A 16,282-nucleotide genomic window follows, 5' to 3' on the forward strand; every position below is an offset into this window, starting at 1 on the left:
TTTTATGTCCTTGTATATAGCTTAAGTCCAAGTGGATCAAGGACCTCCACATAAAACTAAACACAGTGAAACTAATAGAAAAGAAACTGGGGAAGAGCCTTGCACGCATGGGCACAGGGAAAAATTTCCTGAACAGGACACCAATAGCCTATGCTCTAAGATCATAATTGACAAATGGGACCTCATAAAATTACAAAGTTTCTGTAAGGCAAAGGACACTGTCAATAGGACAAAATGGCAACCAACAGATTGGGAAAAGATATATACCAAGCCTACACCCAACAGAGGGCTAATATCCAATATATACAAAGAACTCAAGAAGTTTTGGTTCTCCAGAGAACCAAATAACCCCATTAAAGACTGGAGTACACAGCTAAATAAAGAATTTTCATCTGAGGAATATTGAATGGCTGAGAAGCACCTAGAGAAATGTTCAACATCCTTAGTCATCAGGAAAATGCAAATCAAAACAAGCCTGAGATTCTACCTCACACTGGTCAGAGTGACTAAGACCAAAAACTCAGGAGACAGCAGGTGCTGGAGAGGATGTGGAGAAAGAGGAACACTCCTCCACTGCTGGTGGGATTGCAAGCTGGTACAACCACTCTTGAAATCAGTCTGGTGGTTCCTCAGAAAAATGGACATAAAACTACCAGAGGACCCTGTTATACCACTCCTGGGCATATACCCAGAATATTCTCCAGCATTAAGAAGGACACATGCTCCACTATGTTCATAGCAGCCATATTTATAATAGCCAGAAGCTGGAAAGAACCCAGATGTCCCTCAATGGAGGAATGGATACAAAAAATGTGGTATACTTACACAATGGAATAGTACACAGGTATTAAAAACAATGAATTTATGAAATTCTTAGACAAATGGATGAATCTGGAAAATATCATCCTTAGTGAGGTGACCCAATCACAAAAGAACACACATGGTATGCACTCACTGATAAGTGAATATTAACCCAGAAACTGGGAATACCCAAGACACATTTCACATATCAAATGATGCCCAAGAAGGAAGAAAAACAAATTATGGATACTCTGGTCCTTCATAGAAGGGGGAACAAAATACCCCCAGAAGGAGATACAAAGACAAAATGTGGAGCAGAGTCTGAGGGAAAGACCACCCAGAGACTAGGATCCCATCTAGGGATCCATCCCATATAAAGTTACAAAACCCAGACACTACTGTGGATGCCCACAAGTGCTTTCTGACTAGAGCCAGATATAGCTGTCACCTGGGAGGCTCTGCTAGTGTATGACAAATACAGAGGGGGACACTCTCAGCCAGCCATTGAACTGAGCATTGGGTCCCCAATGGAGGAGCTAGAGAAAGGACCCAAGGAGCTGAAGGGGTTTGCAGTGCCATAGGAGGAACAACAATATGAGCCACCCAGTACTCCCAGAGCTCCCAGGGACAAAACCATCAACTAAAGAGTACGCATGGAGTTATCCATGGCTCCAGACACATAGGCAGCAGAAGATGGCCTTGTTAGACACTAAAGGAGGGAAAGGCCCTTGGTCCTGGAAATGCTTGATGCTGCAGTGTAGAAGAATACCAGGAAAGGGAAGCGGAGGGGGTTGATTGGTGAACAGGGGGAGCAGACATGGCTTATGGAATTTTCTAGGTGGGGGGAACCAGGAAAGGGGACAACATTTGAAATGTAAATAAAGAATATATCTAATAAAAAAAGCAGAACTAGGAAGAGAATCACTGGAGTGGAGGAAAGTTATATTAAAAAAAAAAAAAACAAGACAAAACTCTGTGGGCACAAAGGGAACCAGACAGACTGACAGAATGACTGACTGACTGACAGACAGACAGACGGACAGGAAAACAGAACAATGTACAATGACATGTACATATGAAAATATCACAATGATTTCCACTTGTACATTAACTTAAATAGTCTAAGACATTTTTAACTTTCTTTTCTAAATACAGAGACTCGAGGCTGAAAGGCAGAGCTAAGGCTGCTTCCTGGGTCCAGCTAGCTTAGACTCAGCTCGGACTCTTGCTGTACCCTCCCCACACTGGACTCCAAGCTCAGCAAGCTTCTCCTAACCCTGGCATAATGGCCAGCACAGCATAGTAGGTTCTCTTCATTCCTGCTGAACAATGAGGCCCTGCTCTCCCATGATGCCTGCTTTCCCAGCAGTGCTGGAAAAGGCAGCTAGAGAGGGTTTTAACAGCGTGGCATCTGGAAGCCCCTAATCCACACACCTACATGAAATGCGTGGACCAGTTAGATACAAACAAAACTTGTAGGTGAGGTTGTCACTAAAAGCGGCAAATTCATCACATTGCAGTGCTGCGTGGATTCCTATCTGTGTGTGTGTTTCACTAGACGGGCTTCTGCTTCCTCACAAGCAGCCTGGGAGACTCCAAGGTGAAAAGGCGTTCCAGGACAAGCCTGCTTCTAACCCCAGGCCTCGCCTTTCACCCTCAGGGCACCAGGACTTGACCCAACATGGCCAGCTCCTGTCATCAGGTCCCACAAGGCCAGGGGTTCAGCTATAACCTCACAATCTTTATTTTCAAGCCATCAATTACTTATATTCGCTGCTGTAGGTGGTGAGCTCACTGTCGTTCCGTATCCACTTGAATTCCAGAGGCCAGCTCCCTTCAGCCAGGCAGGTGAGCACAAGGCGGTTCCCTTCCAGGTGGATCTGTGGCAGGCCCGGCTCCGTTTTGAAATACGGTGCAACATCATCTGAGGTATTAAAAGAAAACAGAACAAAGAACGCTTAATGATGCTGAGATGAAAATAACCCAACCCAACCAATAAATCCATCTAAGCAATGAATCAATTACATGAACCCCTCTAATTTTCAACAGCAGACACAAAGACTATGCAGCCCAATGAAGTAGCAAATAATCCCTGATACACCAGGAAAAAGGAACAGCCTAGGAGATTCTCCAAAATACCAAAAGGTCCAGAAAGCACCAGATAGGTTCATGTGAGTCCTTCCTATTTAGAACAAATACCAGAACAAGGGGTCACTCCTCCATTCTTCTTGTACCTCATTTGATGTGTGGATTATGTTTTGGGTATTCCAGTTTTGTTGGGTGGGAGAACAGGTGGAGGGAAGGGGGCTTATGGAACTTTTGGGGAGTCAGGGGCTAGAAAAGGGGAAATCATTTGAAATGTAAATAAAAATATATCAAATAAAAAAATTTTAAAAATTAAAAAAAAGAACAAATACCAGAATGCTCTGGATCATGCAAGACACTGATTTCGGTGTTTTGTCTGCTTAATTTTGCTTTGTTTTAACCCTGAGATTTCACCTTACACCAGTCAGAATGGCTAAGATTAAAAATTCAGGAGACAGCAGGTGTTGGAGAGGGTGTGGAGAAAGAGGAACACTCCTCCACTGCTGGTGGGGCTGCAAATTGGTACAACCACTCTGGAAATCAGTCTGGCGGTTCCTCCGAAAACTGGGCACCTCACTTCCAGAAGATCCTGCTATACCACACCTGGGCATATACCCAGAGGATTCCCCACCATGTAATAAGGATACATGCTCTACTATGTTTATAGCAGCCCTATTTATAATTGCCAGATGCTGGAAAGAACCCAGGTATCCCTCAACAGAAGAGTGGATGCAAAAAATGTGGTATATCTACACAATGGAGTACTATTCAGCCATTAGAAACAATGAATTCATGAAATTCTTAGGCAAATGGATGGAGGTGGAGAACATCATACTAAGTGAGGTAACCCAGACTCAAAAGGTGAATCATGGTATGCACTCACTAATAAGTGGATATTAACCTAGAAAACTGGAATACCCAAAACATAATCCACACATCAAATGAGGTACAAGAAGAAAGGAGGAGTGGCCCCTTGTTCTGGAAAGACTCAGTGTAGCAGTATTCGACAAAACCAGAACAGGGAAGTGGGAAGGGGTGGGTGGGAGGACAGGGGGAGAGAAGGGGGCTTACGGGACTTTCAGGGAGTGGGGGGCTAGAAAAGGGGAAATCATTTGAAATGTACATAAAAAAATATATCGAATAAAAAAAAGAGAAAAAAAAAGAAATGCTAAATTAAAAAAATTTTTTTGCTTTGTTTTTGTTGGTTGTTTTTGTTGGTGATGGTGGTAGTGTAACAGCCCTGGATGCTCTGGCACTTACTCTGTACACCAGGCTGCCCTCGAACTCACAGACCCGCCTGCCTCTGCCCTCTGAGTGCTGGGATTAAAGGCATATGTCACCACACCTAGCCTCATTGTTTTATTGTTATGCTTTTGTTTATTTTCTATTTTCATGTGTGGTATCGATGCACATGTGCTCGTGTTCCATGTGTGAGGGTGTGCATGCATGAAGGTGGCTGAGGTACATATTGGATGTTTTCCTTGATCATTCTTAGTAGGTATCAGGTGTCATCCTCAGTGGCTCTCCGCCTTATTCACTGAGGCACGGCCACTTCTGTGAAGGCAGAATTCAGTGGCTCTGCTGAGCAAATACTCTCCTACCACAGGCTATTTGCTGTTGTGCCTTCCTTCACCCTGTGCGGGATATTTATGCTCACCCAGGTTGTCCTGGTAGGTGGTGGTTGTGGTTGTGGTTGCTGTTGTTAACTTAACAGAGCTACAGTTATCTGTGAGGAGGAGCTTTGGCTGAGAAAGCGCCTCTATCAGATCGGATGTATGTAAGCCTGTGTGGCATCTTCTTGATTAACAATTGATGTGGGAGGCCCAGGCTCAATTGATGTAGGTGGTACCATCACCAGGCAGGTGGTCCTGGATTGTGTAGGAAAGCTGACTGAGAAAGTCAGGATGGGCAAGCCAGTAACAGTGTTCCTCTATGGCCTCTACCTCAGTTTCCACCTCCAGGGTCCCTCCTGCATTGAGTTCCTGCCCTACTGTGGGAAACAGTAGGCTGAGTACAACCTGTCTTCCCCAAGTTGCTTTTGGTCATGGTGTTTTATCACAGTAATAGAAACTATGTCTAAGACACAGGTTAACTTCGGGAACCCCTCCTGATGACCTGTCTTACAAACTATATATTCATTTCACTCACATCAGAGTGAAATTAAAGCATTTACAGGTTACACCTTGTAACTTCGCCTGTCTTGCATTTCTGAATCCCTAGCACCTAAAATGATGAAAAACAAAAGTAGATGTTGAATAAAATACGTCAACCGACTAAGTACAACACAGACAGCATGCTATGATGGAAGAGATGGAAAGAAACAGTAAGGAGAGTTCAGTGAGAGACTGGCCATGGCAGTGAGAGACAGGGGGCTTACAGAAGAATTAATGGGTTTCTGGTCTGCATGATTTTCAGTAAACATGCACTGAGTGGATTGGAGATATAGTTCAGCAATGCTGTGTCTGTCTGTAGACTATGACTGGCGACATGGCTCAGTGGTACAGTGCTTGTCTACAATTCCCCAGTCAGGGGCAAATCTTATAGTAAAGGGGTTGGGTGTGGCTCAGTGGTAGAGCCCCTGCCTAGAATCCCCCAGGGAGGGGCTGGGGGCGGGGCTTAGTGGTAGAGCCCCTACCTAGAATCCCCCAGGGAGGGGCTAGGTGTGTGGGGGAGGGGTTGGGGACATGGCTCAGTGGCACAGTCCCTGCCTGGAATCCCCCAGGGAGGGGCTGGGGGCGTGGCTCAGTGGCAGAGTGCTTTCCTTACATGCACCAGTTCTGCCTTCAATCCCTGGCACCACAAATAAACAAACACACAAATCTGCATTTATCCTATGGAATAGACCCTGCAATCAGCATTGGGAATAGGAAGAGAATAAGACATGTCACTTTCCCTTCAGTGGGTCTGATCTGAATCTCGTGCAGGGATATAAACAGCCAACAGAAAGGTGCTGTAATGAAATGTGCCACTCATTGTCAGCGAGGGCCACTAATCCAGGTCCTATTGGGAGAGTCCCACATGCTTTTGCTCTGAGCTGCTTTTTAAAGTGAATCCTCGGGTCCTGATTGTCACCTGTGTGCCCAATTTCCCTTTCTGCTATGTACTTCAGCCCAAATCATCCACTCCTCTGACCCAAACAGTGCAATAAAGCTGAATTGCAATAGATATAACTCTGATGCTTTGGGGTTCACTGAGCTGCAGGCTTTATTAATGGCCTGCCATTTGCTCTCTCTTTAACAATAGAAAAAGAAATGCTACTTCATAGGGTTCCAGTGTCCTACACGCATGCCTCATAAAAAATACATCTTTTTGAAAGAAAAAAGCTTTAAGATACAAGCTCAAGAATGTGAATTTGTGACTACACCTGACAGAGCATCATCAATTTAAAATATTATATGATGGTTTGGAATTTAAATGACACCACAGTTCAATTCTTCACAGGTAGCTACGCACACCTCCACTATGAAAAAATTACTATGCTAGATGCTGAGATCAAGTAAGAAAATCCTTCACAAGGAATAGCTTCATATACTTGGCAAGCAAATATCTTATGATGTAAACGGCCATAGAATGGTAGTTAGCCTCGAGGCTGGCCATTCATCACAAGAAGAAGAGAAACACACATTGTCAAAGCCCTGGGATTTTAATTGTCTACATTAAAATTATCACCACAGTATTTTAGCATAGCCTGAATGGAGATTTAGTTATTCCTCTAAGACTAGTAGTCTTTCCTACAGAAAACATGTAGTTGAATTTGGAATTTAAAGATGACACAAAGGCAGCAAAGTACAGTCACTTTGGAAAAGAGAGGGTTTATATAACATGTTCACCCCATCACTGTCTTAGAGTAGTGGCCCTGCAGCGATGGCAACTACTTGAAGGGACCAAGACAGAGGTAGCCGGGTCTGTGGTAATACTAAGTGGTTGCTCCCCACAGATGCAAGTACTCATAGGAAATGCTAGAGAATGTTGAAATGGAACTATACACCGAGAGGGGACACATGGATGGAGCTGATAACCATTAGGTTATCATCCATGACAGGATGGCTTTATTGAGGTTACCCATGCTCTGAAAACCGAGTACACTCACAGTAGGGAGGGAACTTCGATGTATCACTGGTGCCCTATTGTCTTAGTTAGGATTTCATTGCTCTGAAGAGACACTGTGACCACAACGGTTAGAAAGAAAAGCATGGCATCATGCAGGCAGACAGGCACTGGAGAAGGAGTAATGTACAAGGAGTTCTACATATCAATCCACAGGCAGCAGAAGTGAATGCCACACTAGGTCTAGCTTAAGCATATGAGATCTCAAAGCCCGCCTCCACAGTGACAACTTCCTCCAACAAGGCCACACCAACTCCAACAAAGCCACACCCCTAATAGTGCCTATCCTGTGGGCCAAGTGTTCAAACAAATGAATGTGTTTGGGGGCCAGGACTATTCAAACCACCACACCTATCTATGGTGGATACATACTTGTCATTTTCTCAGGAGAAGCTAACAGAACAGATGGATATTTATGGAGGGGTACACAGATCACCACAAAAGTGTGTGTTATGTTTGTAGTTTACATGGACAGAAAAAATGCTTGAAAATAGAAGCAGGAGAAGAAAATAGGTGAATAGCCTATGAGCTACTCATGAGACTGACCTGGGGAAATGCCAACAGACAGTTCACTGTTCTTTAGGGAGATAGAAACATTCCAAATTATGAACACTAGACTCCGACTCTCCCCTAAGAAACTATGTCGAGTGTATGAGGACTTCTGGGTTCCAGCAGGGAACTTGCTCAGTCCCAGCAATGAATAACCATGGGAAGCATGACATTTCACTTTCACACACTTTTAAATAGAAGGTAAATCACTGATGAAACAGGGAGTCGCATTTGTCTGAATATCACAGATTTAAGGTCCATTCAATGGAAAGGACCAGACCCAATAATTTTATGATGTCTAAGCCACTTCCCCAAATGGACTTTTAAGGTTTTTGATAACTGTAAGTGGATCTAACTCTACCTGTCCAATGCAAAGATAATCTTCTCATCTAGAAAGGACCACAACCCATAAGACAAGGGGACACTGTTGCCATGGGGAGGAGACAGGTACAAGAAATCAAGGCATTGGCTTATGGATCAGCTTCCTGCACACAGACAGGGCATCTTCCTGGGTGCTTTATTATGACTGCCATTACGGAAAATGTAGAAGCTATCAGGAACCTTTAAGGGTACAACAGATAGGAAGCAACCACTGTGTACCAGTAACATCACGTGTCCAGCTAGTTACATAACTGCTGCTGGGAACTCAGCTAAGACTTCCTTATTATTTGTCTTATTTATTACCACTGTGTGTGTGTGTGTGTGTGTGTGTGTGTATTGACTATGTTTGTGTATTGACTATGTGTGTATGTATGTATGTGTATTGAGTGCATGTGTATATTGACTATGTTAGTGTATTGAGTGTGTGTGTATGTATGTATGTGTGTGTATTGAGTGTGTGTGTATGTATGTGTGTATATTGAGTGTGTGTATATGTGTGTGTATTGTGTGTGTGTGTATTGAGTATGTGTGTATGTGTGTGTATTGAGTGTATGTGCATGTATTGAGTGTGTGTGTGTGTGTTGAGTATGGGTAGGTGTGTGCTGAGGTAGTTAAGAAGATAGCTCCGTGGCGTCAGTTCTCTTCTGGAAGTTTTACATAGGGCCTGGGGGCCAAATACAGATCATCAGGCTTATAAGACATGTGGCTTTTTACCTACTGAGCTGTTTCACGAACCTTCCATCTTATTGGGGCAGAAGGGCAGATTCTTGCTGACTAGGCTAGACTGGCTGGCCAGTGAGCTCCAGGGACCCTTCTCTTTCCCCTTTCCTGAGCAATGGGGTCGCACGTGTGCCACTATGTCCAGCTTTTACGTGGCTACTGGGGATCATATTCTGGTTGTTATGTGTGTGCAGCAAGCACTTTACACACGGAGCCATCCACTGGCTCCACTCTTATCTCTTTTAAAGAGATAATTAATGAAGAATGACAGTCAACTTCCACTTAGCAAAAGAAACAACTATGCCACAAACAAGGGGAGTCCCAGGGAGACAAACCCCACGTGTTCTACTAAAGTGAGATGAAGTTTATGAAGCGCCTGTAATCAGCTCATCAATCAGTGGGGGTCCAGCAGGGAGGACCCTGATCATGGCATGAATGGAAAATCAGAGTAAGCAGGACCTTTTGTTATCAACCTCCATTTCTGCTGAAGCAAAATTCCTAAGGGCAACCAACTGTTCCATTTAAACCTGTTTTGGGAACTATTAAAAAAGATCCTTCAAATGATTTCCCCTTTTCTAGCCCCCCCCCACTCCCCGAAAGTCCCGTAAGCCCCCTTCTCTTCCCCTGTCCTCCCTCCCACCCCTTCCCAGTTCCCCGTTCTGGTTTTGCCAAATACTGTTTCACTGAGTCTTTCCAGAACCAGGGACCACTCCTGCTTTCTTCTTGTATCTCATTTGATGTGTGGATTATGTTTTGGGTATTCCAGTTTTCTAGGTTAATAACCACTTATTAGTGAGTGCATACCATGATTCACCTTTTGAGTCTGGGTTACCTCACTTAGTATGATGTTCTCTAGCTCCATCCATTTGCCTAAGAATTTCATGAATTCATTGTTTCTAATGGCTGAATAGTACTCCATTGTGTAGATATATCATTTGAAATGTAAATAAATTATATCAAATAAAAAAAAAAAAAAAAAAAAGAAAAGATGTGTCTCCCTCTACTAATAAAGCTGTTGTATTAATTTAATATTATTTTACTTATCTCCTTATTTCTTGGTATCTAAGAAATATATAAACACAGAAAGTATTGATATCACTGTTTAGTACAGGGATTGAAAGGCTGACACAGGTCTTTGGATTATTTCCCATTTCTGATACCCAAGATAACGTTTATACGCCTAAGGATCAACAGAAACCAAGAGGATGCTTTAACTTGATATGATGCAATAAAGTTCACCAATTCCCTGAGTCCAAAAAAAAAAAAAAAAAAAAAAAAAAAAAAAAAAAAAAAAAAAAAAGATCCTGAGTGCAGAAGTCTGTGATCAGACAGGGAAAATCCTGGGACGTAAACCACTAATCTTCCAAAACTTCTTTTATATCAAACCCCGACATTTTTGTGCCCCAACCTTATGAATTTACTACTCACTAAATATTCTAACTTTTTTCAAATTCCAGGAAGAAACTAAAGCACGGTGCCTAATGCATCACCTTTGAAGTAGGCTGGAGAGCATGGGTAGAAGGTCCACTTCTGGGTGATGCTGGGGGGGTGCAGCCTTCCCCTGCTCTGCTGCCAGAAGTTTGTTATGTACACATAGGGAGACGAGGAGATTAATCTCACCAAATAACATACTGTCCTCACAATGGCAATACTCATCTTTTAAAAGAAAACAATTAGGTATTTCAAACATGCTCCTGAGGTAAAATCTAAACAATTACTAAATAATTGTGAACTGTGGTTAAGTCCACAGATAAGCCAGGTCACACTGTGATTGGTTTAATTGGACCCTGATGTTTAGGGACAAAAATCTTCAATATGCCTGAGGACAAGGTGATTCAGATGTGCTTTCTGTGGTCACTGTGCACATGCCTCTGTGGGTAGAAGTAACCTGGGAGGGGACTAGAAGAAGAGAAGAAGCAGTGTTGCACAAGGATCAGACTAGGTAATTATCACACTGTAGATCAATCTGGCAGCTGAGCGGGACAAGAGAGGAAATGGGGTGGCTAGAGTCGATACATTATAGGCACATAATTAACCTAAACCTTAAAAGAAAGAATTAAAGAAGAACATTTAAAAACAGAAGTGGTCCTACATCATAGATAACCCCAGGCTTCATGCTCCTAGATGATCACAAATACTTTGGGGGCGAAGACACACAAATGTGGTCGCCTCTATGATTATATTGTCCAGATCTGGCAAATCAATCATCCAACCTTGGCCTATGTCGGTTGATTTATTTCCACTACCATTTGAAAAACTAAGTGAGATCAGAGAAGTTCTAAGGTCAAAGGTAGCGACCACTGAACACACAAACACAAATACCATCAACAGAAAGCATCCGAGCTGGGCAAGGGGCCACACATCTGTAACCCCACCACTAAGAAAGCTGAGGCAGGTGGATGATGACTGTAATGCCAGCCTGGACTACACAGCAAGATTGTGTCTTAAAACACAAGCAAAACCTCAAGTAAAACATAAACCACTAACACAATGTACTCGGATGACTATGAAATAGAAGCTGCTGTCCCATAAGCATTTTTAATGAGAAGCGACCACCAGTTGAGGCCTGCTCACCACATACCCTCCAACAGCACCCTGTAGTGTTTCTAGCCAACATGAGAAGGCCTCAAAGGTTACTCCATATCTGCAGATCTTTGCACAGAGGCAGAGAGCAAAGTCCTGGCTTCTCACTCTTGTTCCAGTTACACGGCTACAAACACTTTCACTCCTAAGCATGGCCAAGCGTGCTGGCCGCTAAGAGCTGAGGATGTAGCTGGCTCCAAGCCAGTGAACTCACAGCCTAGAAAACGAGGCTTGCAAACAAGCCAAGAGCATCCCAGGAGAGACAGCCATAGAGGTCCGAGGTTGATGCTGAGCTCAGCAGGGATCACAGCAGAGGGCCTTCCCATGCCAAGGCCTTGCCACCCCAGGCAGGCCAGTACCTGGAGGGCTGCAGACACCAGGGGAACCAGTAGGCTCAGTCACAGAGGACCGTGTCTCAGCGCTCTCCCTGCTGATGGCTCCATGGCAATACTCGCTACTAACTCGGCTACACAGTGACTTTCAACAGCTCTTGAAGGCTTTATGATTGCTTGCATGTGGATGTCTGCACACACACACACACACACACACACACACACACACACACACACACACATGCACGCACGCACACCAGAGAATAAGTATCTTCCTCCACCAGTCTCCACTTTACTATTTTCAAACAAGGTCTCTTACTGAATCTGGCGCTCACTAATTGTGGCTCTCCAACAAGACCCCAGGGTCCATTTGTCTTTACTTCCATTCATGTAGAGGGTAGAAGTCCCTCCTGGGTACCTTCCTTACTCATTTCCCATCTAACTTTTGGGGGGCAACATCTCTCCATGTACCAGGAACCCAGATTCTACTTGGCTGGCTGGCCAAAGATCCTCAGGTCTCTGGGTCTCTGCCTACTCAGTGCTAGGATTACAGGCCCCTGGCCCCGCACCTGTACCCCCCCAACACCCCCGGCCCCCACTTCGAGCCCCCTGCCCCTGGCCCTCTAGATGCATGGTGAGAATCCAAACACAAACTTTCTTGCTTGTATCATGAGCATTCTCCTGACTGAATGAACTATCTCCTCAGCTTCCCCAAATTGAGACATTTTCAGACCAGTGCTTCTAGATCCTAAGAAACAGACCCTAGAGACAACTTGCTGGCTGCTTGTGCCTGGTCCATCTATGACAGGTGAGCAGTCATGACATCTCTGGAGAAACCCAGATGACACCCCAGAGTACAAGGAGTAGCCTAGTAGGGGAAACAGTGACTTCCAACTTTGGTTTGGGACAAAGTCAGGGGACTCAGGAACTAAGAATCCAGAGCATATAGTAAGACCAAATAACAGGCGGGTTAGACTGGCTGACCGTCTTCCCAGTCTCTGCCACTCCTCTACTTTCTGAGGGGGCATAATCAGAAGGGACAGACTGCAGGTCAACCTTTGTATTGGCAGCTGAGGGGAGAGCTCCTCAGGAGATAGCTTCAAATACAAGGCCCTGAATTCCATAAGAAATTTCACATCTGAAAAACCATATAAAAGGGAACTTTCCACAGCTGGTAAAGACAGAACTAGCTTCAGCCCCAGCCAGTCTGGCTCCAGGGCTGGCATGCTAATGGTGCACTGACAACGGGGTGCGTCAGAGTCTTGGAGATGGTGGCTAGAAGCAAGTCAATCTGTATTATTGACCAGTAATATTTTCAGTTGTTACATTAGACAAACCCCACCAGAAACCAGGAGGAGCTGGAATGGGATCTGAGACTGCTTCTTTTTCTGAAAAGAAATTTGGGGTTGGGGTGGTAGCTTAGTCAGTAAACTGACTGTGTGCAAATGTGAGGACTCACATGTGGCTCCCTAGAACCCATGTAAAGGAACCTGGCAGGACAGCATGCACTTGCATTGCTGCACTAAGGACAAGGAGACAGGAGGATACCAGGCACTAGCTGGCCATCCAGCCTAGACCACCTGGTGAGCTTCAGGATAGTGAGAAACTGTCTCAAAGGGCAAGGTAGGCCTCTTGAGAAATGACAGCTAAGGGTGTCCTCTGGCCTCTACATATGTACATATGTGATTGCATGTGTATATACACACAACTCCCCCAAACATACACACATACACACATACACACATACACACACACACACACACACACACACACTGAAGGTTCCTAGATCTCTCCATTAAGCTTGATGCTGAGACATTTGTCTAACAAGTGTGAGACTTCCTCATCGCTGGACCACAACATCCTCTGGACACTGGGATCTGAATGAGAAAATGGGGTACATAGGAGGCTCCCCGAGATTCCAGTGAATAGAAATATAAACAGCTTGCTAAGGCATCCAGCCAGCGGGGAAGTCAAGCTGATTATCTGTGTTCTCTGAAATCAATGTGAATTAATGGCATATTTAAGGAACTCATGGGGTGAACCTAACCCTTCCAATATTCCCCCTAAGAAACCATTCAAGCTTTCAGTGAGATTAATCCACAGCCGAAGCTGATGGGGAAACATAAACGGGGTATTTATGTATGGCGTTCATGCTGCACTGCGCTAATCTATTTCAGCATATAAATTAATAACAAGAAGAGAGAGTGGGGCAGAAGCAATCCCCTTCTCCTCCAAACTGCAATAAGCTTCTAGCTCTCCAGTATTTTATACTTCAAAGTAGAAGTGTGCTAAATTGTCATTTCTCCGGTTTGTAGTGAGAAAGTATGACCAAAACCAAATAGTAAATAAGAAGAAACTTATCTGAAATAGCCAGCATTCTTCTTAAATATTATATCATGTTTCCTCCAAAGAGCCTTTCATGTAAGCCTAAAGGTCCTACTCTGATTAAATATAAAGCCAGAAGGTGTGAGAAAAGAAAGCAGCTATGATTTACTTTCTCTGCTTAGATGTTTGCCTGTGAGTGTGTGATATGTACTTAGTGACATGAACTCTGGGGCTCAAGAGGTAGCTCACCAGAAGCAAGTTTCTCAGACAAGGATAGCGGCCTATGAAAGCAACTTCCAGGTTGGAAGGAAGTTCCTGGAAGGAACAGGGGCTGAGGCAAAAGCCAGCCATGACTCTGCCAAGGAGAAGTGTTCCCGCATCATGGCTGCCGACAGCAAGGCTTTGCAAAGCTCACTTAGACCTCAGCTCTTCCAATCCCTAGCTGGCCTCTTGGGTGATCCGCTGACCCTCCTATGCAAAAGGGTTTCCAGTCCACAAAATACACAAACCAACTTCAACGTCTTCAACTGGGAACCTTTTGGCTCCTCATTCCATGGAAAACCATGGTGTAGGCTTAAAGTCTCCCTTCAGTGAGTCATTGACTTGCATAGTTCCCATTTGAGAATATGAACTGGTGAGGATTCATGATGCTTATTCACTGTTTAAAAAAGTGTAGCACTACAGTTGTTAAAAGATAGCACAAAAGGTATACTCATAGAAAATATATCACCTGCCCCCCAGACAAAGAAGGTGAAAAGAGGCATCTTCTCAGTATATCTCAATAAAAGACACTAGATGCTCAAATTCCCTTGGCAGTTCAGCTTTGTAATGCACTGCTTCACTGGAAGGGTGGAGAATCACGTTCTCTGAAGATCTGGAGTTGGGTAAGGGCACTCATGTTGATATGAAAACCCAATGAACAAGGGTCAGCCAGAAACCTGGGTGGCTGTCCTCCAGCAAGGGGACGTCTAGACTCTGCTACGATAGAATCCTTCATCGAGCTCTTCCTCTGACTCATTGTCTGCACTCTTGACATTGTTGGTTCACTGCATTTTGCAGTCTTCCAAATGTTAACACACGTCATTAGACAATGTAAGAAATGCCACGTGTTCATACACCTTCCTACCTTGTCAAGTCTTTAAATAATGAGAAATGTCAGGTTCATAGTGGCACAGGCAAGATTTCAGAAATTCTCATTTTTTACTCATGAGCCACAGATACTGTCAGATGCATCCCCACTCCCAACGAAATGGGCTTATTTTATTCATTTTCAAAAAGGGGGGGGGGGAGAAAGAAAATAGGTGCCAAACATATGCAAATCTAAATTATCATGGTCTGACTGTCAGTCACAACCTCAAGTGAGAATGTAGTGCCAAGAAAGGAGCAGCCAGCTTGGCTGCCAGCTCAGACAATCGCACGGACTGTGCCTCAAAGCAGCCATCATATATCTGCATGCAGCAGAAGGACTTTATACGTAATTCACAATTGAACAAAGGATATTAAAAAGACATCTATCAGAGTCAAAATTTAATGCAATTAATGACTTTTTACTACTCCATCAAGGATATCCTTAAGAGAGTGAGGTTCTTCTTTTTTTAAAACCTTAGATGCTTGAAAAGGAAGAAACATATGCCAACTGGAACCTGACTCTGCTGGCTGTCTGGAGCTACCTTCAGCTGCCAGAAGTTTTATCATGATTCCTTTTGCTTCACCAGCAAAACCTCAAAGGAGGGCAGAAAGCAAAAAGGTCTTTCTCTGTGTTTCCAGGGAAGACTTTGAGTTTGTAACTTTCCCCAGCAAGGGTTCCCAAGGCCATCAGAGTCCTCCCTTGGACTGTGGCAGGAGAGATGGAGATAAGGGATATGGAGAGAGGCATCAGGCTTAACATCTGAGAAGCAACTGGGCAAACAAAGACTGGGGACCCCCCCAACCTATGCTACACATGTAAATAGAGCATGCAAAACAACAACAACAGCAACAACAACAACAACTGCAATATTCCAAATGCAAGGCCTGAGGACGTGGCTTCTGGGTCTCCTGGCCCAGTGCTTCTGGGCTATAACTTTCCCCAGGCCCACCAGCCCACTGCCACCCTATGGAAGCTTTCCTCGTTCTAATAGACTGTCTCTATTTCTGTTACTGACCACGTGTTCCCCGTGTACTTCTTTGTACCAGAGTCTCTGATCCATGCGTGTACTAGGAACACACTCCGGGAACTGCAGCTTATCACAGGATTAAGTCAGTCCGTGTTCACAAAGCATTAAGACCACCACTGGAAGAAGATCTACCTGCTAGCATCTATTAGAGCATGCTTCCGCGGAACGAACTGGCGCCTTACTACAGAATGCTGAATCTTGAACTTCATCCAGAACACATTTACTTCTGGCTTTCTAAATAAC

At 44.2% G+C, this 16,282-nt stretch overlaps 1 protein-coding gene across 1 annotated transcript in view; it reads right to left on the minus strand.

Annotated features, from left to right (window-relative positions):
• The window catches only part of Sdk1 (sidekick cell adhesion molecule 1), a 1,012,579-nt gene that overhangs the window by 654,102 nt on the left and 342,195 nt on the right, over positions 1-16,282 (minus strand). The window contains exon 2 of the mRNA XM_052168081.1: positions 2,566-2,725. Within this exon, the coding sequence (XP_052024041.1) occupies positions 2,566-2,725 (160 nt within the window). The remainder of the gene's footprint in view (positions 1-2,565; positions 2,726-16,282) is intronic.

Source organism: Apodemus sylvaticus, chromosome 22 (genome assembly GCF_947179515.1).
Source record: "Apodemus sylvaticus chromosome 22, mApoSyl1.1, whole genome shotgun sequence".
Classification (NCBI taxonomy): domain Eukaryota; kingdom Metazoa; phylum Chordata; class Mammalia; order Rodentia; family Muridae; genus Apodemus; species Apodemus sylvaticus.